This window comes from Scardinius erythrophthalmus (assembly GCF_964197995.2).
Source record: "Scardinius erythrophthalmus genome assembly, chromosome: 7".
In the NCBI taxonomy this organism is placed as follows: Eukaryota; Metazoa; Chordata; class Actinopteri; order Cypriniformes; family Leuciscidae; genus Scardinius; species Scardinius erythrophthalmus.
This window is the reverse complement of record NC_138227.1, coordinates 15,430,246-15,455,040: the sequence shown is the minus strand read 5'-3', so window position 1 is coordinate 15,455,040 and position 24,795 is coordinate 15,430,246. Positions and strand designations below refer to the sequence as shown.

The 24,795-nt window shown below is 38.3% G+C and overlaps 1 protein-coding gene across 1 annotated transcript; it reads left to right on the top strand.

Annotated features, from left to right (window-relative positions):
* Positions 1-172: 172 nt before the first annotated feature.
* On the top strand, positions 173-24,318 carry arhgap32a (Rho GTPase activating protein 32a; the record flags this gene model as incomplete). The annotated part of the gene is made up of 21 exons (XM_081369895.1): positions 173-261; positions 4,258-4,345; positions 4,433-4,527; positions 4,634-4,718; positions 12,232-12,318; positions 13,297-13,434; positions 14,923-15,015; positions 15,486-15,608; positions 15,700-15,777; positions 16,342-16,423; positions 16,744-16,893; positions 17,002-17,104; positions 17,541-17,685; positions 17,781-17,863; positions 18,134-18,241; positions 18,352-18,497; positions 18,605-18,806; positions 18,907-19,052; positions 19,728-19,802; positions 20,086-20,736; positions 21,203-24,318. 21 exons carry the CDS (start codon positions 173-175, stop codon positions 23,458-23,460), a joined length of 5,025 nt encoding a protein of 1,674 aa, XP_081226021.1. The 3' UTR covers positions 23,461-24,318.
* Between the last annotated feature and the right edge of the window lie 477 nt (positions 24,319-24,795).

Below are 24,795 nucleotides of genomic sequence, written 5' to 3'. Positions count from 1 at the left end.
GCTTGTATGGCAATACAAATTAAGTCAATAAATCCACAATGTACTTGCATGCAAAACACATGTGCATGCCACAGGCCTTCATCCTTTGCCAAGGTTGGAGGTTTGTCTTAAAGCGAAGTCCGGTCTGGTCCCTCCCCTCACAGACGGGCAGCTGTTGCAGTGACTCAGTATCATGGAGGCGTGCAGCGGGACTGCAGCAGTGACACACGGCAGAGCTCCAACACCTCTGAGAGACGCATGCAGTCATGATCCCTGTGAAGGGTGAGTAACAGCCTGCATACTTCTCCTCTCAGTCTACTTTGGCAGCTGCGGTGCTCGATTATGGTTAGTTATACCTCATAGCGTGCGTGTCTGTGTGTCTCTCTTGCAAGGTTAGATGAGGCATTTTCTTCACAACTGGCTGATTCTCTGCATAATCAGGTGCAGTGCATGTACTGGTTTTTGCACACACAGGCATTTTATGTGTCATGTGACTGGTCACCTTATTCTATTTCTGAGACAGCATATTTCAGCAGCACTGCATGCAGTAGATGTGAATTTGGCCCCTGAGGAGTAAATTACAGTGGTGATTTGTGTGCAACTGGTGCCCTACAGAGATGATAACAAGGACAGTCTTCAATGAACGTTTGTACTGTACCTCCCCAAGCAAGCAGGCATGGCTTAATGTTATAGTCAATGACGTGACGCTGCATTTACAGTATACTAACTATTCATTTAATTATCAGGGTGTTAACTGTTCTAATATCATGTAATAAAGTAAAAGTCTGATAAAATATAATTATTGAAAGGAATAACACATTAAGTACTACATTAAGTACTGTAGTTAATCTTTTTTTTTTTAAATAACAAACCTTATTATTTTAATTTATTTCTCCAAATACAACCAACATGTACAAAAAAAACTTAAAACAGGAAACTAAATAATAAACACTCTGCAGACCCTCATCAAATTTAAAAAGTCTTAAATGAAAAAAATACAAATAAGACGTGTACGCTTACATATATTAAAGTTTTTTTTTTTTTTTTTTTTTTTTTTTTTTTTACTTAATGGTATTACCACACGAGTCATGATTTTTTTTCCTTCAAAACCATAATAAATTATGAATACAAAGAACATGTCACAGGTGGTTTAAACTAGTTTTTAAAAAAGGGCTTTTCTTTATGAGTGTTAATTTTTGGCGAAAAATTATCAACATGCAATATTGTTGATGAAAAATATGTGACAATATGTATAAATATGATAATAACTAACAAAGGAACTTGACACAGGAACTAAGACTAAAAAAAACCTATAAAAAACATTCACTTCATTTTCTTTCTTGATTTCCATTAAAAATATCTAAAGATTCTTTAAATCAAGTTGAATTCACTTGAAGCAAAATTACATAAGATATTAATTCTTGTTTTCTGAATAAAATAAAATAAATCTAAATTGAGTTTGTACTTAAAACAAGAAAAAAAAAAAAAAAAAAAATCTGCCCGTATGGTAAGAAAAATAAACTTAATTCAAAGGGAAAACAAGATCATACTTTCATACTATTTTTCTTTAAACAAGACAGTATCTTGAGTCATTTTGCTTCTCAATCAAATGTATCTTGATTTAAGAATGTTTAGATATTTGTAGTGGAAAACAAGACAAAAATACTGAGTAATAAAATCACTGTTTGCAGTTTTGACCCATAATTTGTTATTTGAAACTCACTATCCTGCCATAATGTTGGACCTGTGACTTTAAAATGGCAGTAAACTTTTGCCTCTTTCTTCCATGAACGGGATCAGGCATTTATCATTCAATCTCACGATGGTCTAATCTGCAGGGGGAGTGTAGGATGTTCTGGAACAAAATCACTGACTCTGTCTTTTGTCTACTGAATGAATCGCCTAAACTCCAGGCTTTTATTCCCATTCTAAAGGCTTCCCAATCCTTAAAGCTGTTCCAGCTCACCTTTCCTTACCCCTGGAGTGCATCATATTTCAAGCCCTGTTCTTTGTTACTTAGGGTGGATTCATTTGTGACTGACTGATTGAAGCGATATCTTTGTGTGTTGTAAAACGTACAATAGTGTGCTTTTTTACCACCACTGATCTGATCTTCTATGCAGTCTCCTTGTTTCGACCCTCTTGGCCATGTTCTCAGCTGCAGGGTGAACTGGGTAATGCTCTGGAGATTATCCGAAATGGGTGGATCATTTCATGAAGAGTAGATGTGAAATGAAGAGTGAGATTTTATTTTTAGAAACAAGAAATGAATGAAACTTTGAGTATAATTCATCATGTTTGGCTTATAAACTGTTATTCTGTCACATAATAGGTTTGTACATAATCTGATTGATCACAAGAGTGGTTTAACTACTACACATCCCAAACAGCTTTACTAACGGTCTAAAGACATTATATAAGGTCCACGGTAATGGAACGTTGAAAACGCATTAGGACTGGCATGTTCTTGTTTAGCACCTTTACTCTTGTGTTATTGACACAGCTTGGCCTTGGTCAAATTGTAGCTGGTTGTTTGCTTATTTCCTCACTCAGAGGTCATGAGTTCAGTGTAATGAGCGGTGCCTCTCAACTTGGTTAGTTGATTGCCTGCATGTCCTGCTTGATTAGGCAGCCAAAACTGTGAGGAAAGGAACTGGGTCAGAGGGTATATATCCAACGGAGCTGTGGCTCAACTCTGCGCATGTTCGGGACATATAGGAGCTGCTGGCTTGTGGGGACCTGGGTTTAAGTCTACAAAAAGTTAAACTGCCCCTGTTATGCTTTTTCAAATATTTTACCTTTCATGCAGTGTGTAATATAGCTGTTTGTAAATGTAAAAGGTCTGCAAAGTGCACGATAAATGGAGTTTTTGTCTCCCAAAAGAAAGAAGCGATTCTGAACTACCTGAATTGAGTCACCAGTAATTCCAGTCTCACTTCCTCTTACAAATCTATGTAGGTTTGTAACAAATTTGCATAACTCCAGCCTTTACTCTTTATTGGCTGTCGGTGAACAGCGTCTACTTTTCCCCGCCCTCAAACACTGTAGTTGTAGCTGAGGCCTGGAAGAGTTTGGTTTGTGTTACTGACATGTTGAGAAGATGAAGATGCTGTTTTCTCTGATTGATACGGTACAACCGACGCCATTGTTATTGTTCTTCTCGCTGTGTATCAGGTGCTGAGGAAGCCTCCGGAGCTGAAATTCAGATATGGTAATGTTTAGTTTCTGACACACACTGTTAGTGGTAGACCAATGGAGGAGGGGTTTAGAGAGCCCAAATCTTTGAAGGAACCATTTTCAGACTCTGAGAAATGAGGTGATGTGCAATCAATGTATTATAAGAAAATTAAATGTTATTTGATCTTGGATACCTTGACATACTACATTATTGAATGTCACCTGACATAAGTTTGTCTTTTCATTGGAAGATTGGGTTGCATTTTCATTTAATGCTGAATTTAAAATCCTGTCATTTACTCACCCTCATGTTGTTGTCTTCTATCGAACACAAAAGATGTTGCCTACTTTTGCATTATAAGAAAAGTCAATATGATTTGTGAGTTATATTCCAATTCTTCTGAAGTCATACGATAGCTTTTTTTTGCTCTGACATATTGTGGTGCCAAGTTTAAATGAATGAGATTTGAATGAATGAGATTTGAAAATTATGGCAGGATTATAATTTTTCAACAAATAACGACTTAAGGCTGGAATATGCTACACAACTTTTAAAATCTAAACAGATTTTGTCTGAAGCAAAAAACTAGTTTGTTCCCATAATACACTAATTTTCTGTGAAATCGGTTAAGTCCGACTGCCCAAAATCTGCAGAATGCTACTTTCTGCAACTAGCGTTAAAACCCTCCAGGCTGCAAATCAGTGCAAAGGTTGTGTAGAGTATTCCAGCATGTAAGTTTTGGTCTGAAACTCATTCAAAGCTGTTGTGTGGATTCAGAAGACCTGGAATATAGTGTACCAGACATATCGATGGCTTTTAAGAAGATTTTTGGAGTTGACAACCTCTGATCACTGAATGATTTCATGGATTGGAAAAGAGCAGCATGAACATTTTACAAAACATCTTCTTTTGTTTTCTACAGAAGAGTAATAGAAATTTGAGTCGTTTTTGGGTGAACTATTCCTTTAAGACAATCCTAGTTCAGGAATTTCATTGGTGTTATTGCTTTGTGCCGAGTGATGCTATGCAGTGGTATGTATATGTATGTCGTAGCATAAGCTTATTTCAACATAGCCCTCTCTGATTCTCTTTTCTTTAAGGCCCCACCCAGAGGAGGATGAGGGGGAGGAAGATAGGAGCTTGCAGCCAGCAGAGACTGCAGGCTGGGAGGACGCCATTGCTGTTATGGTGCGTCTGTGTACTGGATTTCTGTATGTCATGCTTCCAGCATTTAGAGTGCTGTGTAATCGTCTGTTTGTGTGTTCGTATATGCAGGCACGAGGAGCGCCGATTGTCCATGAACTGCCTGCAGAGTCTTCTCTGCGCTCATGTGTCAGTACGGCCAGCATGAAGGTCAAGAACGTCAAAAAGTAGGTGTTTATATGTTAAAAGGAAGGTTTCTATAGAATCCATTTTCTGTTTCGTCTCCTTCAGACCTACGGAGAAGAATACTGATGAGATCTTTTTGTTTTGCAGACTGTCCCTCACCAAAGGCCATTTTCCCAGGCTGGCAGAATGTGCCCACTTCCACTATGAGATTGTTGACTTTGGCTCCGTGCAGGTGAGGGTTTTTATGGTAAATGCAGTCCTGTTGAAGGCCATGATCGCTCATGGTTGACGGGAATGTGTTAATTAGGCTCTGTGGTCTTGGTTTCACTGGTAGCTGATTATCCATCATGTTGAAATCAGGGCTGAGGTTTAAGTTACAAGCAGTCCACATTGGTCTCTGTCTGGTTATTTGCTATCCTACGCTGACTGGAAAACATCTTGGCTAGCTGTTTCAATTTCAACGTTATTGTTCCTGCCCAAATTGTTAAATATATACAAGTGTCCATTTCCTCAGATAATAGCAATATCTGTAAACAGATGACTCTCCTCAAGTGTGTGTGTGTGTGTGTGTGTGTGTGTGTGTGTGTGTGTGTGTGTGTGTGTGTGTGTGTGTGTGTGTGTGTGTGGAAATGCATCCTTGCTGAATAAAATGATTAATTTCTAAAAAAAAAAAAAAAAAGCCATTCTGATCCCAAACTTTTAAATGGAAAATGGAAATAAAATTTTTGTTTAAGCTTTAATTGGCCATATTGTACAATTTTATATATATCTCCATGTCAGGTGGAGCAGCCAATGTAAAACTAGGAAAATGCTATTTTATCATAAACTTCTTAATTGTATTCAACAATTATTTGTACAGATATATTTTGAACAGTCAAAAAATTCATTTAAACAAGTTTCAATTTTTAAATATCATTTCATTGTTCCTGACTTAAAAATATGCATTACATCAATTTTGAAAAGATTTTTATAAAATTCCTTTTTTTAAAGGGGTCATATAATGCCATTTTTGTACAAGTTATTATGATTCTTTAGGGACTAAATGAAAAGTTTGTAATATACTTTAATTAAAAATTCTCATTAGTATTGTAAGAAAACACTCATTTTACCTGGTCAAAAACAGCTCTGTTTTCAGCACACTATTTAAGTGCATGTGTCTTTAAATGATAATGAGCTTTGCTCACCCCGCCCCTCTGTTCTGTGGGGCGTTTTAGGAACATAAAAATGACTGCTGTGTTCGTTATTACACCCAAGAACAGAACATTACAATCACTTAGACACCATTCTGCTCCAGCGTATCAACAATGGCGGACTTTGATGACAGCTCGCTCAGGGCGGGTCTGTGTTGAAACGCTGCTGTCAATTAACAATCGTGGGAGGGGCGTCCGACCGTGTGACGTCACACAGTCAGACGGCTCGATTTGAGAGAGGGGAAAACATAAGGAGATAAAAAAAAAAAAAAAAACACTGGATGGATTTTTATCATTATATGATTGTTGTGTACAGGCACTGCCAACACACATTTCAGTACAATCAACTTGTAAAAGTGCATGTACCATTATATGACCCCTTTAAGCTTTATTTTATGTTCTTATGCAAATGTTCTGGTATCAGCACTTTATCAGGGCAGGCCAGGATGCTGCATATGCTGCGTATGTTAATGTGTTGATATGTAAATGTGGGCGGTCTAATGTTTTATATCTTCATATTCATTATAACTATGATGATTAATGACATTAATAGCTGTGGTGATCTTAAAATGGAGATTTCCATTAGTTATATTCACTTGGAAGCCATTTTGGTTACACCCTCAAGCCACTAAATCTTTTCAAATCACACTAAAAAAAATTTTTTTTAGCCTAGTCCAGTTATGTGCATTCTCGAGTAAACAAACTTTATCAGAAAAGGCACTTTTAACTAAAATATGTGATTTTCATTCCATATTTGCCACTGTATTCAATTTGTGGTCAGTCTGCTCCCCCTCTTCCCCCCATACTGTCTCTGCTAGAACATCAAACTAGGCTTCTCCATTTTTATTTCAACATTTCAGGCCCAAAACATGTTTTTGTCCAGCCAGATTTTGCTATGCTGATGGGTTCCAGTAGAGAGCAGCAGATATCATTTCCAGGAAATACCACAGAGTCCCTCCTCAGTCTTTTTACTGTATGTACAGTATACTGTTCTGAGAACTGAGGGTGTTGGTTTCGATGCATCATGAACAGCTTACGGTGCCATAGATGACGGACAGGAAGTTTGCCTTCATGTCTCACAGCTCTTTGCTCTTCGCCTCCATCATCTTGTGTGTTTCAGCTCTCAAGGTCACAGATTCACAGACTATGCTTTTAGATCGCATTCAATCTTTTGACTGCGTCACACTGACACACAGTGGCCGGTGGCTGGAGGAGTCCAGACTCATGCATGGACCAGAAAACAGACACTCTACTGTACTGAAAACAGTTAAATAAGAAATTTGATGTCTTTTTTGTTGCTTTCAAAGCTCATGGGCACATTTCAGCAGTTTAATAATGCTATATCAGTGAACACATATCAGATAGCAGCAATTTTAATGCCATGGCGCCTTTTGTATGGACTCTAGATAGAAACCTTTTTTGTGCTGATGACAACTGAACAAAACTAAAAGATCATAATAAATTAGCTGAAGGAGATGAATTTTGCACTTTTTAATATAGTTTTTCAATATTAATATCAATATTGTTTTTTTTTTGCCTTTTCTTTTCAGGGCAAAATCAATATTTCTTAAGATATCCTCATATCCACATGATGATTTGTATTTATTTATAAAGGTTTATGTTTAAAACCATAAAAAAATCCAAATTGGCACACATTTTTGTATATGCAAAACAATTTTTTTATTTTTTTTTAAGCTGCCTTATTTTATGTAAACAGAAACCCTGACCGCGTGCATTTTGCTCACGTATGTGAGAGATGAAATATGAGAGAGATGCACGTTTTGCCTTCAGGTCATTTGATCAGATATCACTACACAGAAACTATTATAGGTTTCACTATATGTATTTCAGTAAAAGCTTTTTTCTATTTTGTTGTGTAGTGAAACCTAAATCACTATCCTAAACAAAATACAGTGGCCCCAAAACTATTTCGCCACACTTAGTCATCATTTGTTTGCAGCTTACTCTGGTTTCATATTATATTGTCTAATACATTGACATTCATACATTTTTAAATGTAGTTTAAGCTTCCATAAACTTTTTTAGATCACTAGAGTAACCATGTCTGTGTTTAGTCCTAGAATAGGGTATTGAGTTAACATCCGTTCTGTGGCGTCTTCATGTTTATTGAGGAGCTTTCAGGATCCCTGCCTCTTCCTCACTAGTGCAGAGAGAGCTAGAGGAAGAACTGGGCAAAATTCAGTGATGCTGCAATGAGCTTTTACTGATCTCAGAACAGTCACCTTCATCTCCATATGAGCAGCTAGTTGGGACATTGATTAAGTCTCTGTGTTTTCGGCTATAAATCACCTCAGACGGAGGGAAGGGCCTCATGTGGCGCTGCAGCCCTCACTCACCACCATTTCATTAGAATGGACCCAAACCTGCAGGTTTCAGCAGGTTCCACAAACGGTGCTGCTGGCCTGTGGGAGAGGGTTTCCAGTAAGTGGATCTATCTTGAAATATTGATACTTCTGCTATCTGAGCTTAATCTGCTTGGCTGATAATACTACTGGGTGGGCAACATCAAGATTTTATAATGAAACAGCAATGCATCAAGTCAGTTTTACTGAAAACCCATGATCAAGAAGTCTCGTAGAATATGATATAGATGGATCCAGATCCAGGATGTACATTATAAAGTGGGTCAGTGCTGGATTATATGATTTATCATATTTTTGGAGTCTGATTAATTTCTGATCTTTATGACTCCCGGCACTCCTCTTTAGTGGAAGATGCATTACGTGATTGCATTGCTGACGATCCTTGTGTAAATGATGGCACTGTACTGTAGATGGGCTGTGGCTCCAGATGGAGAAAGGTCAACTCATGATCACTGGGTTACTTTTTCTAGCTTTTATGTAACTTAAGGAATTTTCTTTTGGATTATTGCTACCTCTGTTTGAAAAAGCTTTTGCTGCAATTTATTACTTGAGTGGAATTTTAATCCACGGATTGTGTGACGTAAACAATCAGTTCAGTCCCGGTGTGGCTGTTGACCTTTGGCGTCTGCTTTTTACCCTTTTTCTTCACAGTTTCTGCAAACTTAAATGCGTTAATGTCTTTTATTCAATGTTGCAAGTTTTGAGTTGATGCACATGATCTCAGGTTTTCATAGATCCAGCCAAATATTAAAAAAAAAAAATTGGCATGTTTTTATAAGAGGAATTTTCCAAACTAGTGGTTTAACAAGGGCCTGTCATGGAGAGATTGCAAAGACTCGACTGGAGATTTACACCACAGCATTCAGGTTTTTTAAAGAATTTTTTTAGGCCATTTCTATGTGAGTTTGACAACTCCTTCAATTTGTCAAAATAACATACACATTTAAAATGTTTAATCTTTCTCTTCTGGGAAAATGACCCAAAAATATCGATGACACACGGGAAGTTCCTACTTGCGAAATCATAATTACAATGTGCATTCAAGTGATTTTGGTCAGAACAACATTGACTCAATGGCAGTGGTGTAAAGTATTTGAGTAAATATAGTTACAGTAGTTACTGTACTGTACATTTTACATGGCACCTAACTTTTTCTGCAGCACTTTATTTCTGCCATAAAGAAGCGATATCGCCATCTACAGGGCATTACAGGTACTACATCTTGTGCGTTTTGCCCTTACTCACCCAAACTTGTCAACATGGCTATACTTTACACAAATGTGTGTGCATTAGTGTAGTTGCTGAATCACAGGTGTTTCATATGAGATGGGGCCGAAACCAGCACGTCCAGTGCAAGTAGGCTTTGACTATTTCATTTTACTCAACGTTATTTTATTTATCCATTGTATTAAATCGATCTTTTTGAAGGATATTGGTTTACTATGGCCTTTTTGAGCACTTGAGCTCAACTGAGACTTGAGTGTTTGTAGACGTTTTAGAGGCTGTTGTGTCGACCTTGATTTATTGCAATATTGAGGTGTTCAGTTTTATTTTAGAAAACAAACGTGATTTGCTCTCCTTACAAATCAACTGTTTCTTGTTTTTCACTGGCATCTCTCTTGCCAGTGCTGAGGACTAGTGCATCTTTGAGCCTACATTCACTATAAGTAAAATACTTAAGTATTGTTAAAATCAGATTCTCTAAGACTTTTACTCAAGTCGTATTGAAATTGGTGACTTGTACTTTTATTCAAGTATGGTTTTCAGATACTCTTTAAACCTCTGCTCAGTGGTCAGATTTCAGTTTATCATATCCAGACAAAGATTTTTATGTGTGTGTGTGTGTGTGTATGTATATGTATATATATGTGTGTATGTATATGTATATATATATATATATATATATATATATATATAGATATAGATATAGATATAGATAGATAGATACACTCCCAACACAAAAAGCAATTATGACTGTTGACTTTTAAAAAGGACAATTCCTCTCTTCATATGTCCCACCCCAATTTACTCTTTCAATATAGGAAACATGTCAATACAGAAAAGTGAAAATGGTGTCAATTAAACCATTTCATGTCATTGAAATATATTTTTGTTCTTGATAGGATTATCTTGCAGAATGTAGGCAGAAATTGGCAAAGACATTTCTCCTAAACAACAAAATCATCAAAAAGGGAGCCTATATAAAATTCTATGATCATTCTATGATACTTTTGAATAAAAATTTTTTTAAAAAATGTATAATTTATATTATATTATTTTATATTTAGATTTTTTTTAAAGTATAATTTTTTGTTAAATAAAATGTCACCACTGGATGTCTGATGTAAAATATTCATCCCAAAACATTGATGCATCTGTCCTGTTCTGAGCTCTGTATCTGAGAGCATAGCTCCTTTCTGCATGGATCCAGTGGGAGGGCCAACATTCAGCGCAGGGAGGGGCTAAGAAGGTGAAGGTGGTGGGGAAGGGGGGTGGTGCTCCATTTCTATATTTGTCCTTTTCCTCAGTTGTAATTAGACACAGCATCATGCACATCCCTCTACTGCAGGAGATGAAGATGGGAAAAGGTCCGTGTTTTCAGACAGGACGTGTTTTCACTGCAGCACACTGCTGATTTTCATTCCGCTCTGAATCCGGCCATTTGTTTTTGATGAGCTGGGCTGACTGAGCACAGGCGGCTGGTCTGTGGGGGTGTGTGTGACGGGTTACTGCGTCTGCGTGCAGCAGCCATGCAGAACATCAGCAGAGAGGCTGAATAAGGAAAGGCTCAGGTGTGAGACGGTAGGGAAATCTTGGGTTGGATCTGTCAGAATGGGCCTGAGCGTGCCGAATAAGGCAAGACAGTCGGCTTATCAGTGAGTATCCATCCGTTTCATTCAGAATAATTAGAACCACTATGAGGAAATTAAAATCCTTGCCGCCTTTGTCATGTGGTTTTACTATTGTTTATATATACAGTGTATATATATTACACTACACTGTTTATCATTTTTTGTGATGTTCTCTAGTTGCAGTATTTTTGCCTCTTCCCCTCATAGTACCACAGAAATTGTGAAAGAAAATATTAATATTTTTGTGTTGTTATTTTTTTTTACACCATTGGCAAATTTTGATTTACAAAAGTATGTAAGATTTAGATTTAAAACAATTATACATTTAATTAATTATTTAAAATAAGTCTTAAAATCTTGCATTTCAAGTAAATTTACTTTGGTAAAGCTTTATTTATTGATTGGATGGATGGACAGATAGATACTTTTATTGGTAGGACAAAAATCTGATTAGGATTTCTAGTGCTTTTGCGGGTTTTTTTTAACCAGTTTTGTTGATCCAAAACCTTCTAATTCAATTAGATGCATTAGGATGCAAAAATTCTACATTAATGTGCATTATTTTAATGAACTTATTTGTGCTTAGAGGGAAGATGGTGACGGATCTACTGTAAATCAAGTGCTTATCCTGCAGTTTGTATTACTTTACTGAACTGCAATTGCTAAGTAGGTCATTAAAGCTTGTGCAAGTTTCTGTTAGTTTTATATATAAATAATCAATGCTTTAATTTGTTTAATGCACCTTTGAAGTGGCTCAGTGTTGGATCGACATTTTCTATCAATTAAAGGGACGCAGTTCTTGTCTTTGGTGTGTGTGTGTGTATGTTGAATGATGCATGGGGAGTCTGCATTACTGAGATGATGCAGAGAAGTAAATTACAGCAGACACTACAAAGACAGCACTGCCTCTGTGTGGAGTTTACCAGACTAGATGCTTCATTTGCATATTGAAACCCCTGAATCACAGCAGCTTATGGAGTCAAGGGTCGAATCACATTTGCAGGGACAAGAAGATGTTGTGATGTTTTATAGAGGACTATAATACACATTGTACACATCTATAAAACATCACAACATCTTGGCTCAGCCAGCAGCTGTGGAAACTTCTGAGCAAAAGGCTTGATGAAGTTCCACTGGAACTGCCACGCTATTGTTTTGGGAATATTCCTTGATGTGTTGGCTTTCTGAAACCAGAAAGAATCAGGCACTATTAACGGGTGGTATACCTGCAGTCCCTTTTCTTTTTCTTTTTCCCTTTTATGTATTCGTAGATCTCTTGTTGTCTCTGTGTCACCGACTAATAAAAACTGTCTCCACAGCTGTCTTTACCTGAGGATCGGAACGACCTCTCACACAATGGCCTGGACTCAAAGGAGTTAGTGTATCTGGTCCAGATATGTTGCCAGGTAAGGAAAAAATCTGAAAAACGAAAACCTCTGTATCCATTACTGAAAAAATATCTTCCCAGGATCACTGATTTGTTATGGCAACAGAGCAAAAGCTAAGCCCGCTGCCATGCTAAGAAAAATGGTGAAGTTATAAAAAGACCTTTTAAGAGCTTCAGATCAAACAGGCAGGCCAACCGCATGCAGTTTGCTCAGCAATTTATCCATTTCATGGAATGCGTCCGGATTTAGGAAAAGACTGGATTTTCGAAGAGGATTTTGAGGCCAAGATGAAGACAAAGCTGTAAATGTAAATACTCTTGGTCCTGCATTTCTTTCCATTCCGAAACAATGGGGGAGTTTTTTGCTCTGGGAGGGTTTTTGTACTCATCCACAGAATTTCTAGAAATATGAATTCAGAGCCCATTTTTTTGTGCTGGTGAGTGTGAGAGCTGGAAGGATTTAGCAGAGTCCCGCTCTGCTGTTTCTAAACCACTGGAGCAAATCTCTATTGTTTTTACAGCTGTTTGAAGTCCATAAGCCACAGACACGGATCCTTCGGAAAACATTATATTATGCTGATTTGGTGCTACAAAACATTCCTTAATGTTATCAATGTTGACAACAGTTGTGCTGCTTTATATTTTTGTGGAAACCGTGAAACATTTTTTCTGAATTCTTTGATTCAATAGAAAGTTCAAAAGAACAACATTTATTTGAAATGTTTTGTAACATAAATGTCCTTACTGACCCTTTTGACCAATTTTATGCACCCTTGCTGAAAAAATTCGAATGATTCCCAAATTTTGAAAACTATGCTGTATGCCATAATTATGACTTTATTATTACTTTGGAAAATATTTTTTAAAAACACTTTTGTTTGATCATCATCCATTTTGAATGGTTTCTCAAGGAGATTTGAAGATCAGTCTAACTCTTTCTTTGTTCATAATTATTGTTCTTTCTTTATTCCCTCTCATTTCTGTTGATATGTCTTAGGGTCGTAAGTGGACAGTGAGGCGTACATATGAAGAGTTTCGTGTTCTTGACAAGCACCTCCACCTCTGCATCTATGATAGAAGATTCTCTCAGCTTCCTGAACTGCCCCGAATAGACACCCTGAAGGAAAAAGTCGAGGTAGCTTCACCTCACATTTATAGTTGCAGCTTATAAATTGAGTACAATGTCTGCTTGTATCCTTGGTGAAGACAATGCATTGCATTAAGTGTAGTGAAAATTCAAAATGTTGGACGAAAAATGGTAATGTTAATGTAATCCATTTAATATTGAAGTATTGATTAAAAATTGTTGTCTAATTAAAAACGACCATTTACTCAATAGAATGGTTAGAATAATCATTAATCAAATTAACTTCCCCTACCTCAATTCATCAATTCTATTCTCTGATGATGATTTACTGGTGTTGAGGGCGGGACAACTATTCAGCGATCCAAGAAATTTCCAGTGGACAAAATGAACTGTCAAAAAGATTTCTTTTTTCTTTTTTGAATAGCAGTTTCACTTGTATATTCGTCACAATAGGGAAAAAATGTGCAAATCTTGTTTCATGCCAACTTTAAAGCAAAAAAGTACTTGTTTTCGTTTTGCATATATATTTCGAATGTACATATCTTCAGGTATTTAAGTAGTTTAAATGAATAGTTCACTTTAAAATGAAAATTCTGTCATCATATACTCACCCTCATGTTGTTTCAAACCTGTATGATTTTCTTTCTTCTGCTGAACAGAAAGGAAGATATTTAGAAGAATGTCAGTAACCAGACAGTTTCTGGGTCCCACTGACTTCCATAGTATATTTTTTTTCCTACTATGGAAGTCAATGGGATCCAGAAACTGTCTGGTTACTGACATTCTTCTAAATATCTTCCTTTCTGTTCAGCAGAAGAAAGAAATTCATACAGGTTTGAAACAACATGAGGGTGAGTATATGATGACAGAATTTTCATTTTAAAGTGAACTATTCCTTTAAGAGTGATTCGATTACATTATTCACAGAGCTTCATAGCAGTGGACGGATGCTAAAGAGTTCTTTTGGCAGGATTTGCTTGTTTCAATTCTCTGATTGGTGGAGATTTCTCTGCAGAATCATTGGTAATGTAGTTTTTCACCAGGAATTCTGCTGTTGAACACAATTATTTAAAAAATAAGTTGAAATAATGCAGGATACAGGCTTCAACAAAGCATATACTATCAACTAACAACCTCATATCTCACAGCAGGCATGTCTTGGATGAAATGAATGGGATTTTTACTTCCAGAGCTTGCCTGCTGGACTCTATTGTGTAGTTAGCTTAGCGACATGCTAATGTTAAGCTCACTATGCTTCTTGTGCAGTGCTCTATTTATGTGTCACATAGTGTTGCTGCCTTTGTAGCACGTGTCAAATCATTCTTGTGAGGTTCATTTCAGTTAGAATGCTCCATTAGAAGGTACAATGTTTGCCTATATAGATAGCAGTCAACAAGGCCACTCACTAGGCTTTGGAACAGAGATATTGTGTTGGATCAGTGGATTATATCTCAAAGGGACCACAATGAGAGTGTTGAAACTTGTCTCTTTGTTTATGATCCCTTCTCTGTGTCTGTTTTTTCTTTTTCTCTGTAGACACTTTCCCAGATGATTACTGCGTACATTTCCCGTCTCTCAGCCATCGCTGATAACAAGATCAACTGCGGGCCAGCACTCACATGGATGGAGGTATAAATGTCACTCCTGTTTGTTTACCTACACTACATTACCTGTGGCTGCCTGCCCAAATCCTGTCTCTTAAATACAGACGCAATTGCCAGCAAATTGACTATAGTGTATTTAACAAAAGAGGTTCACACCTTTATTTTAACAACGGTAAATTCCTCACAATGTCTCATAAAACACAAACCCATTTTAGTACAGACTTCAGACCTTTGTGTATAATACAACAGTTCACACCCACTTTCTTATATCTAGTTAGTCATTAACAAGGATAGTAGACACCTGACTCAACTTGTCTCAATCCATAAGCTGTTTGCTTGCTCTTTCCCAGCGTCTTGTGTATTTTCCACACTGAAGTTGCACCTTTCAGGTCATCGTAAAAGGGAATATGAGATCACTACATAAGGTGATGTTTTATTGGTTAGTGATTATATGCATGTTCATATGTTTTGATGCATCTTTCTTCACTCTCTTAGATTGATAACAAAGGGAACCACCTGCTGGTTCATGATGAATCATCTATTAATGTTCCCGCTGTAGCTGCGGCCCATGTCATAAAGCGTTACATCGCCCAAGCAGCAGATGAGCTCTCTTTTGAGGTATGGTTATGGTATCATTATACAGTATATGGATTTGGTTTATAGTAAGTTTTTGGAGTAAAGTAACTGAAGTGTAATTTCTCTTCAAAAGGTTGGAGACATTGTATCAGTAATTGATATGCCTCCTAAAGAAGACACTGGCTGGTGGAGGGGCAAACATGGTTTTCAAGTGGGTATTTTTTTTTTATGTCTTTAAGTTGTAATAAAAAAAAATAAAAAAAAAAAATCTAACAAAATAATTGATGTGTTTTATATTGTAATATAAAAAAAAAAACACCATATATTCCTCCTACAGTGTGTAATGGCACTGCAGTTTATTCCACTGCATGTGTAATTTCATTAAAAAGCCCATAGGCCTATGTGTTGGAAAACTGTCATCACTTTAGAATTAGGTTTACTATACATTTGAGATGTTTTTGCAGCTTTTTTGTCACATCTGAGTCAAAACATTGACTAATTACAGTCAGCGTTTCTCTTAGCGGTGATAAACATGTTGTAAAGTAATTGCTACTGATACACAGGGCTATAAATAATGTATTCTTATTGTTCTGCAGCAAGATTGTAAATGTCATATACAGAGGGATTCACAGACTTATTCACAGCTGTGTCTTTAAGAGATTTCAGACTGTTTAAAGAGAGTAATTATGCCAATTTTGCCCTTGTTGAAATGAAGTGAGATATGAAGGATTTAGACTTATTTTGGATTCACATTGTTTTATCTTTCCATTCACAGGTGGGATTCTTTCCGTCTGAATGTGTGGAACTGATTAGTGAGAAAATCCCTTCAAACGTGACCAGCTCATTGGCCAAACCAGGTACTAACTTTTTGCCCAGAATATTGTAAAACAGAGATAGTTTGTTCTATTAGAGAGATGACGCTCATCAGCTGATCAGTATAATTAAATAAAAAGAATGTAACACATTACAAAATAATTATTGCTTTTATAATAAGGACCAACTAAGACCATTCATTTTGAAGGATTAAAAAAAATCTCCTCTATTAGTATTCTATTATTGGTGCATTACTTTTTATTCCATTTTGAATGAAATTTTATATCAGCCTTAGGATATGTAGAAGTGTTACAAGCTGGCAACATAGATTTGAAAGCTTTTTAAAATTTGTAATTTTCTGTAGTGTCTAAGAAGCATGGCAAGCTGATCACATTTCTGCGCACGTTCATGAAGTCGCGTCCCACCAAGCAGAAGCTGAAACAGCGAGGTATCCTGAAAGAGAGAGTGTTCGGCTGTGACCTTGGAGAACATTTGCTTAACTCGGGCCATGATGGTGAGAGGAGAGAGACATTTGAGGACGTGTATTGCATCTATATCTTTCATTGGAAGGTAATACTGTGTAAATCATATTAAAAGTGCAGATTTAATGTGTGTTGAACAGTTCCACAGGTCATCAGAAGCTGCACTGAGTTCATCGAGAGAAATGGAGTTGTGGACGGAATTTACCGCTTGTCTGGAATTTCCTCTAACATTCAGAAACTGAGGTGAGGTTTACAGTATGCTTTTAAAAATTCAATATACGTTCTAAAGTAGTTTTTCTGAAGTATATAAAAATGTGTACAGAATATACTAAAAGTTTGTTGTTGGGAAGGTTTTAAGTATTTTATGCTCACCAAGCCTTTATTTATTTGAACAAAAATACAGTGAAAACAGTAATATTATAAACAGTTTTATTTATTCCCATGATGGAAAAGTTGAATTTTCAGCATCATTACTCCAGTCTTCAGTGTCACATGATCCTTCAGAAATCATTCTAATATGCTGATTTGCTGCTCATTATTATTATCAATGTTGAAAACTGTTGTGCTGCCTAATATTTTTGTGTAGACCATGATCCTTCTACTTATTTTTAGGATTCTTGGATGATCAAAGTTTAAAAAATGATATAAAAGCAAAAGCATCAACTTCCTGTGTCTGCAGGCACGAGTTTGACTCGGAGCATGTTCCAGATCTCACAAGGGAAACCTACGTCCAGGACATTCATTCGGTGGGATCGCTGTGCAAACTTTACTTTCGGGAGCTTCCCAACCCACTGCTGACCTACCAGCTATATGAGAAATTTTCAGTAAGCTTCAAACTACCGCAGCTCTGATACATTGAGGTTTTGTGTGTAGTACCAATATTGGAACACAGAGGTGATGTTTTGGCATATTTTCCCAGGATGCTGTATCCGCAGCCACGGATGAGGAGAGGCTGGTCAAAGTCCATGACGTCATACAGCAGCTCCCTCCCCCACACTACAGGTTAGATGAGTGCACAGCATCCTCTGCTGATGAGAAGGAGAAGTGCAGTTTTCTCTTTATCAGATGATTACCTCTTTTTTTTGTGTGTGCTCATTAAGTGTTAGGTAAATATGTGATGCATAATAATAATAAAGAAATAAATGCATCTGTGTTTAAATATAAAGCAATATTTCACCCTAATATCTACTCATCCTTATGTTATTCCACACCTGTATGACTTTATTTTTTCTGTGTAACACAAAAGAACATCTTGTGCTTTTTTTTTTTCAGGACACTCGAGTTTCTCATGAGACATTTATCCCGTATGGGAACATACAGTGCCGTCACCAACATGCACTGCAAAAACCTTGCAATTGTCTGGGCTCCAAATCTTCTCAGGTGACTTCAATAGTGCTTTTGGGTAAAATTGCCTGTAAAGATGTTATTTGAGTCAAAAAAAAAAAAAAAAAAAATTGTTTAATTCATTCACTGTCCCTCAAATGTTGCAGGTCTAAACAGATTGAGTCAGCGTGTTTCAGCGGTACCTCTGCTTTCATGGAGGTGCGCGTTCAGTCGGTTGTTGTGGAGTTCATCCTTAATCACGTCGATGTTCTGTTCAGTTCCAAACTCAGCACCCTGATCCGCCACAGCACAGGTGGGAAATGAGCCTCGGCAATTCTCCTCCCACCAGTATTGATTTTTAGATTAAACTCTACTAATGAGGATCTTAAATGAGCTCATAACTCTAACCTGAATCCACAGGCCACAGTACTTTAGCTCGACCCAAGTCACTAATGGTGAGCTCTCCATCCACCAAGCTGCTTTCTCTGGAGGAAGCCCAGGCTCGGACTCAAGCCCAGCTCAACTCTCCCGTGTCTCCTGACAGCAAGTATATCGATGTGGGAGAGGGGCCTGCCGCCCTGCAGGGCAAGTTCCACACCGTCATTGACTTCCCTTCTGAGAGGTCTGTCAGTTTGTTCTGGTTTTAGTCTTATGGTATTTTCATTATTTAGCAAAAATGCAGATGTGGAGTAATAACTGGAAATTGTTGCTGGTAAATGTAGGAAGAAGGGCTCAACCAAGGCAAAGAAGTCTCCTGTGGGAAACTGGCTTTCCTTCTTTAATATGGGAAAGTCGTCTGCTACTGCCAAGCCCAAACTGCACCGCCATCCCAGTGAGCCTAATGAGATGAAAACCACACCCCTTCCAGGTGCAGCTTTGACTCTTTTTAATACAAACCTTTATCCGTTCCCAAGCCTAGTGAGCTGCCTAACCTACAGGGCATTTTTAGTCATCACTGTCACACTATATTCAGTACTCAAAAGCATTAAATGAAAATTGAAAGATATGTACACTACTGTTCAAAAGTTTGAGGTTGGTCATTTTTTTATGTTTTTGAAAGAAATCTCTTATCCTCACCAAGGCTTCATATATAAAAAAAAAATACAGTGAAATGGTAATATATTGCAAATATTATTACAAACTAAATTAACTGTTTTTACAGAAATTACAAAAAAATTACACATTTTTTTAATTTATTCCTGTGATGGCAAAACAGAATTTTCCTCAGTCTTCAGTGTCACATGATCCTTCAGAAATCATTTTAATATGCTAATTTGCTGCTCAAGAAACATTTCTTATAATTATCCATGTTGAAAACGGTTGTGATGCTTAATATTTTTTCCCGGAAATTCTTTGATGAATAGAAAGTTCAAAAGAACAGCATTTATTTGAAATGGATTTTTTTTTTTAACATTGTAAATGTCTTTACTGTCAATTTTAGCAATTTAATGCACCCTGAAAACATTTTTTTTAACTGACCCCATACTTTTGAATGGTAGTGTAGCAGGATAAAAAAACAATGAACTCTGGTTCATTTTTACAGGTGGAAGAGGAGACACTGGAACACTAAGATCTGCTAAAAGTGAAGAATCTCTGTCCTCTTCACATAACTTTGAGGGTAAAAATCACATATCACTTTTTCCATTTTAATACTTAAAGGTGCTTTAAGCTTTTTTTTATACCACTTATAAAATACTGAAACACATAAAACTGAAATATTCTTCTTGAGATATCACATCTGTCTCTGTCTTCGGTGTTTGCTGACATATCTTTGTATGGTGGTGTGGAGAAAGTCCCCTTTACAGAACCTTTAATACAGTTTTTTTCCAGTGACTTTTCACCTGTTTTACAGTTGTAACTGTATATTCATCCATAGGCTGATCTCTGTTGTTCTGTCTCAGGTGGATCAAAAATCTATCGCCCACGTAGACCGCTCTCCACCAGTGATGCTTTGTCAATCTCCTTTAATGAGGAACTGCTGGACAGCAGATTGACTGGAGACTCCCGGTCCAGTCTCAAAGACCACATAAAGGACACGGTTTCCTCTTCCTCTTGTGTGCCAGCTCTTATATCTCCACCCCACCCTGCAGCAGAAGCGGAGTTTATAAGCATGGCCTCCTTAGACATAGACCCGTTGGCCTTTCAGTCCACGCAGCTGGTTGATCCCACAGTGTCTGAAAGGGAGAAAAGAGGCAGTCGCAAGAAGGCGGGAGGCAGCCTCATTGAGTCAGAGCCTTTAGACAAAGTCACAAGTCCCTCTCAGCCACCTGATCTCATCCCACTGGACTCAGAAGATGCAAATCACAAGCTCTATGAAGTGCCGGCCACCTCCACTAACCTGGGGGTGGGCACCTCTAAGACCGGCAAAGAGGGCACAGCGAAGAGCTCAGCAGCAAAGAGTAGTACTGTGTCCTGTCCTTCTGACATTATGTCTCTTGTGAAAAAGCCCAGTGTGTCCACGAGAGGTGGGGAAGGCCATCAGCGCTCTGCGAGTTTTTGCAAAGCAGAAAATAAATCTGTAGATGTCAAGGAGCACAGAAGAGCAGACTCGGGTCAGTGGCAACCTTCCATTCCATATATATTCATAAAAAATGACAAATGTTCTGCTACAAGTGTCATCTCAGAAATTGCCGAACCCAACACTTACACTCATTATTTTGTTTACTTTCCCTAAAACAGTAACTGAATGTGTTAAGCTGTTAATTATGAAAATTAAAATTATTTATTTGATTAAAAACATTTCCAAGTACTTGGGAATGTTAGCAAGAAAACATAACAATATTAGCAAGACTAGCATTAAACTTGAAGGAATAGATAATAATAATGATGAGAAAGCTAACAATGTTAGCAAAACTAGCATTTGACCTAATGGAACATGTGGAATAGGATTTTTAGGACAGGATATTTGCAAGAGAAAGCCAGAAAGTTAACAAATCTGACATTTAACCTTCCTTTCAAATTGTATTTTGGCCCTGTGTTCCTCCATTTAAAAGTATTGGTTTGTTTTTTTCCTTCTAGGTGCAGTGACATTTGAATGTACGCCTGGTTTGGTGAGGTCTGTGTCTCTCATAACTCCCCAGCCTGCAGTAAAAAGTGCTGCCCGTATGCTAGCTCTAGAGCTAGCAGAATCCGCTCAGCTGGCCACTCGACTCAGCAAACGTGGAAGCTCTGAACCTCCCACACCTATTTCTCCAGTTAATCATCAGAACCCACTCTTCACACTCCAGTTTCCTCCTCCTCATCTACAGACATCCTCTGATAGAGAGGAACGGTATGTGTCTAGCAGGACTTTCCCAGATCCATCAAGCACCATGTCTACTGAAAGCCACACCGATGGAGGCAGCCTACGCAGCACCTGCGCCTGCCATGGAAGTGAGAGCGGACTCAGCTTCTCTGATGGTTGCGATGCACCAGCTGGTGGCCAGTGCACCCATGTGCCCTCTCAGGGTTACTCTCCTCACAGAGATGCAGAGATTCAGCTGGCTTCAGAGAGCCAGAAAACTATGAGAGATAACATCCGCCATGTTGGAGTTGGTACAGATAGAGGTGGATCAAGCCTTGCTGAGATGGAGGTTGGAAGTTTACAGCCAACGCTTTCAGAGAGGTTTTCTTCCTTGGATAGTCATTCAGCCATTGATGCTCTGCACAACAAGCAGGCTGCTAATGCCGCCAACTTCAGAGCCATATTGGCGGAAACAGCCATGCCTGCTTCAGTGCATGAAGTTCTTCCACAAGCTTCAAGCACTCCACCTAGTGTAGCGTTTCAGTACAAACCCAGAGACCAAAGGTCTGCTTACTCACAACGCTGGTCAAGTCCAGTTGGGCAAAGCACCCCTTATTATCAGCCTGACGATGGGCGTCCCCATCCCAGAGTTCTCTCAAGAAACTACTGCAATACCCTTGCACCACGATCCCTACACCAGTCCATTAAATATAAAGGTCAACGGGAAGACTACTCCTCGGTTGGTCTCTATAGACATGGAGGGCCAAGGTATCCGCCATTGGATGGAGCATCCGTCTACCCCACAATCCGCAGGGTACGTTCAGTGCATACTCCACCAGAGGACAAGTTTTTTTTCCTCCAGCATCAAGGGAGCCAGAGGAAACCTTACCAAAAACCACCGGCATCGGACATCCAGCAAGTGCGGCCTTACTTTGAAGATGGGAAGGTTCGGTATAGGTACAGCCCCTACTCAGAGGCTCGATACAGTCAATGCCGAGAGAACAGTCATGGATACACTCTCTCTTACACGCTCAACAAACTGCCTTCTCGTTCATCAAAGTTTATGGGCAGTACAGAGTACCAGAAGCCTCTACGCAACCTCCCGGTGAACAACAAGTCAGATTTCATGACCAGAGATGTCGGCCTCCAGCCAAGAATGAAGAACCCTTCTCTCTACGGGGCTCTTAATTCAGGCTTATCTGATCGACATTTTAGTCAGTCCATTAGGCATGAAAACGCAGCCAAGGAGAGGTTGTCGGGTCCAGTTTTGTCCCAGACCCGTCTTGTAAGAGGTGACCGTCAGTGCCAAGAAACAATGCACACTAGGAGCAGGTCAAACTCTGGGAAGGAGATGCTGATTTCAACTGAAGGGGCTGATGGGAAGTACAGGGTGACCATGGTGTCCCATTACTCCCCAGAGCACCCACTTTCTGAGCCTGATATGCCTGTGCCCTCGAAGTCAGACAGGCATGGCAATGGGCAGGGATCTAAATCGGCTCATTTAATGAAGCCGAGTCGATCAATGCACAACTATCCACAGCACAGGCTCGAGTCCACAGCACTGCCACGTAACCTGACCCTACATAAGGAGTACAGCTGCCCTGACTTCAAACACACTGGGTCCAGCAATAGCTACGGTGTAACACACTGCAACCACGACAGTCTGATGTATAACACTCTCAGCAACTCCAAAGAGGACTACCAGTACATTCGAGCAATGAGCAGGGACCCTCAGAGGTCTAAGAGATCGCATAGTGTAAAAACTCGCCATCCACCTAGTCAAGCGAAAATGACTCTGGAGCGGGACCACAGACTTTCGTTCTCATCCCAAAGTAAGACAAGAACTCGTAGCATGTTTGTGCCATCTGACTATTCTGCAAGTTATGTATCCGTACATCCGAAAGTCCCTAAGAACAGCCGGGCAAGCTCTGGTGTTTTCCCGAACTACGGCTGCATGCCGCTTCATAATAACAGACTGTATTCCACAGCTGTGGGCCATCCAGGTTTGCACCAGACTGAGCTCAGGCCTGAGATGCAGATTTATGCTGAATGATTGAGGAAAATAAAAATAAAAAACTATAATAAATGATCCAGAAATATACAACCTCTGCAGGGCAGTGGTTTTCTATTGTTAATAAGATTAAAATAATATTTAAAAAAGTTTAAAAATGCTTTAATTGTTCACTGAAGTGTGTCTTTCACTGTATACTCTATATATTACAGTTCAAATGGCTTAAGCAAACACTGCGTAAATTTGGGATATCACTCGTACATTATGGTAATGGGTTATAGTGGCTTTATTGCTACTTAAATTTGTTGAAGTGTGTTGTTAATTTGGTCCTTTTGTTACTAAAGGTCAGAGGTTGCAAAAAAGAATCAAAATGTGGTCTTTAATAAATAGAACAATTAACAAAGTTTGCCACAGGAGCAATATATAGGAGCCACTGCCTTGTGTTTTTGGGTGAAGAGTAGGTTTTTTTTTTTATGTGCCATCACTGTGGAATCAAACACAGTTATACTGTATGTCATCAACATATATGATCTGACTTTTAAAGATAATTATGAAAGGTCATAGTCCCCCACCCCCCAGATGTTGTTCCCTATATGAATTTTTATAACCATGCACTTTATAGTTGGTCTGTGTGTTATGTAACAACAGGCACTTTAGACATGAACCTTTTTCACTTTTTGGATTGTCTTCATTGAGTAAAAGATGTGAGTTTACATCTAAACCGTTAGCTCAGTTGAACGGTAGTAATCATTACATGGTTACATATGGAAATATATATGCTGTTCTGATCAACTGCTGTTTTAGTTTTTAACAAGTCTGTACTGTTCTCTTTTCTCGTGTTGATTTTATGATTTATTTTATGTGTTCACTTTGCTTTACTCTCATTAAAGTTATTTATTCAAAATCATGACATGTACCCTTGTTGCACCTAATGTAATCAGTGCTTAGATCATCAGGTTTTGTTTCTTTTGAATTATTACAGTTTGCCTTCTTAAATTGGAGAGACTTCTGTTGCTCTAAGCAGGTTTATTGGGCCGAGTTTTTAATACCAAGCACTGTCACCCTAAAGCATTTTAATCTGACTCTTCCAAGTCTTGAAGTTAAATTACTAACATACAGTCCTGTTATTGTTCAGTTTTAATGAATTTTTCATTATTCATTAATATTAATGACACTGGTTACTATATTTGATAGTCCCTGCAGGTGTTGAGCAGTGAACAGCAGAGGGCACTGCAGCACTAGAGGACATATCTAATGATGAAGCTTCCTCCATGTGCGCTAACGTGAGGGCACATCAAAGGTTCAGAGGCACTAGGTTTCTGATGCAATACAATTATTATTTCTGCAAGACGACGTTTATTGTACATTATCCCAGGC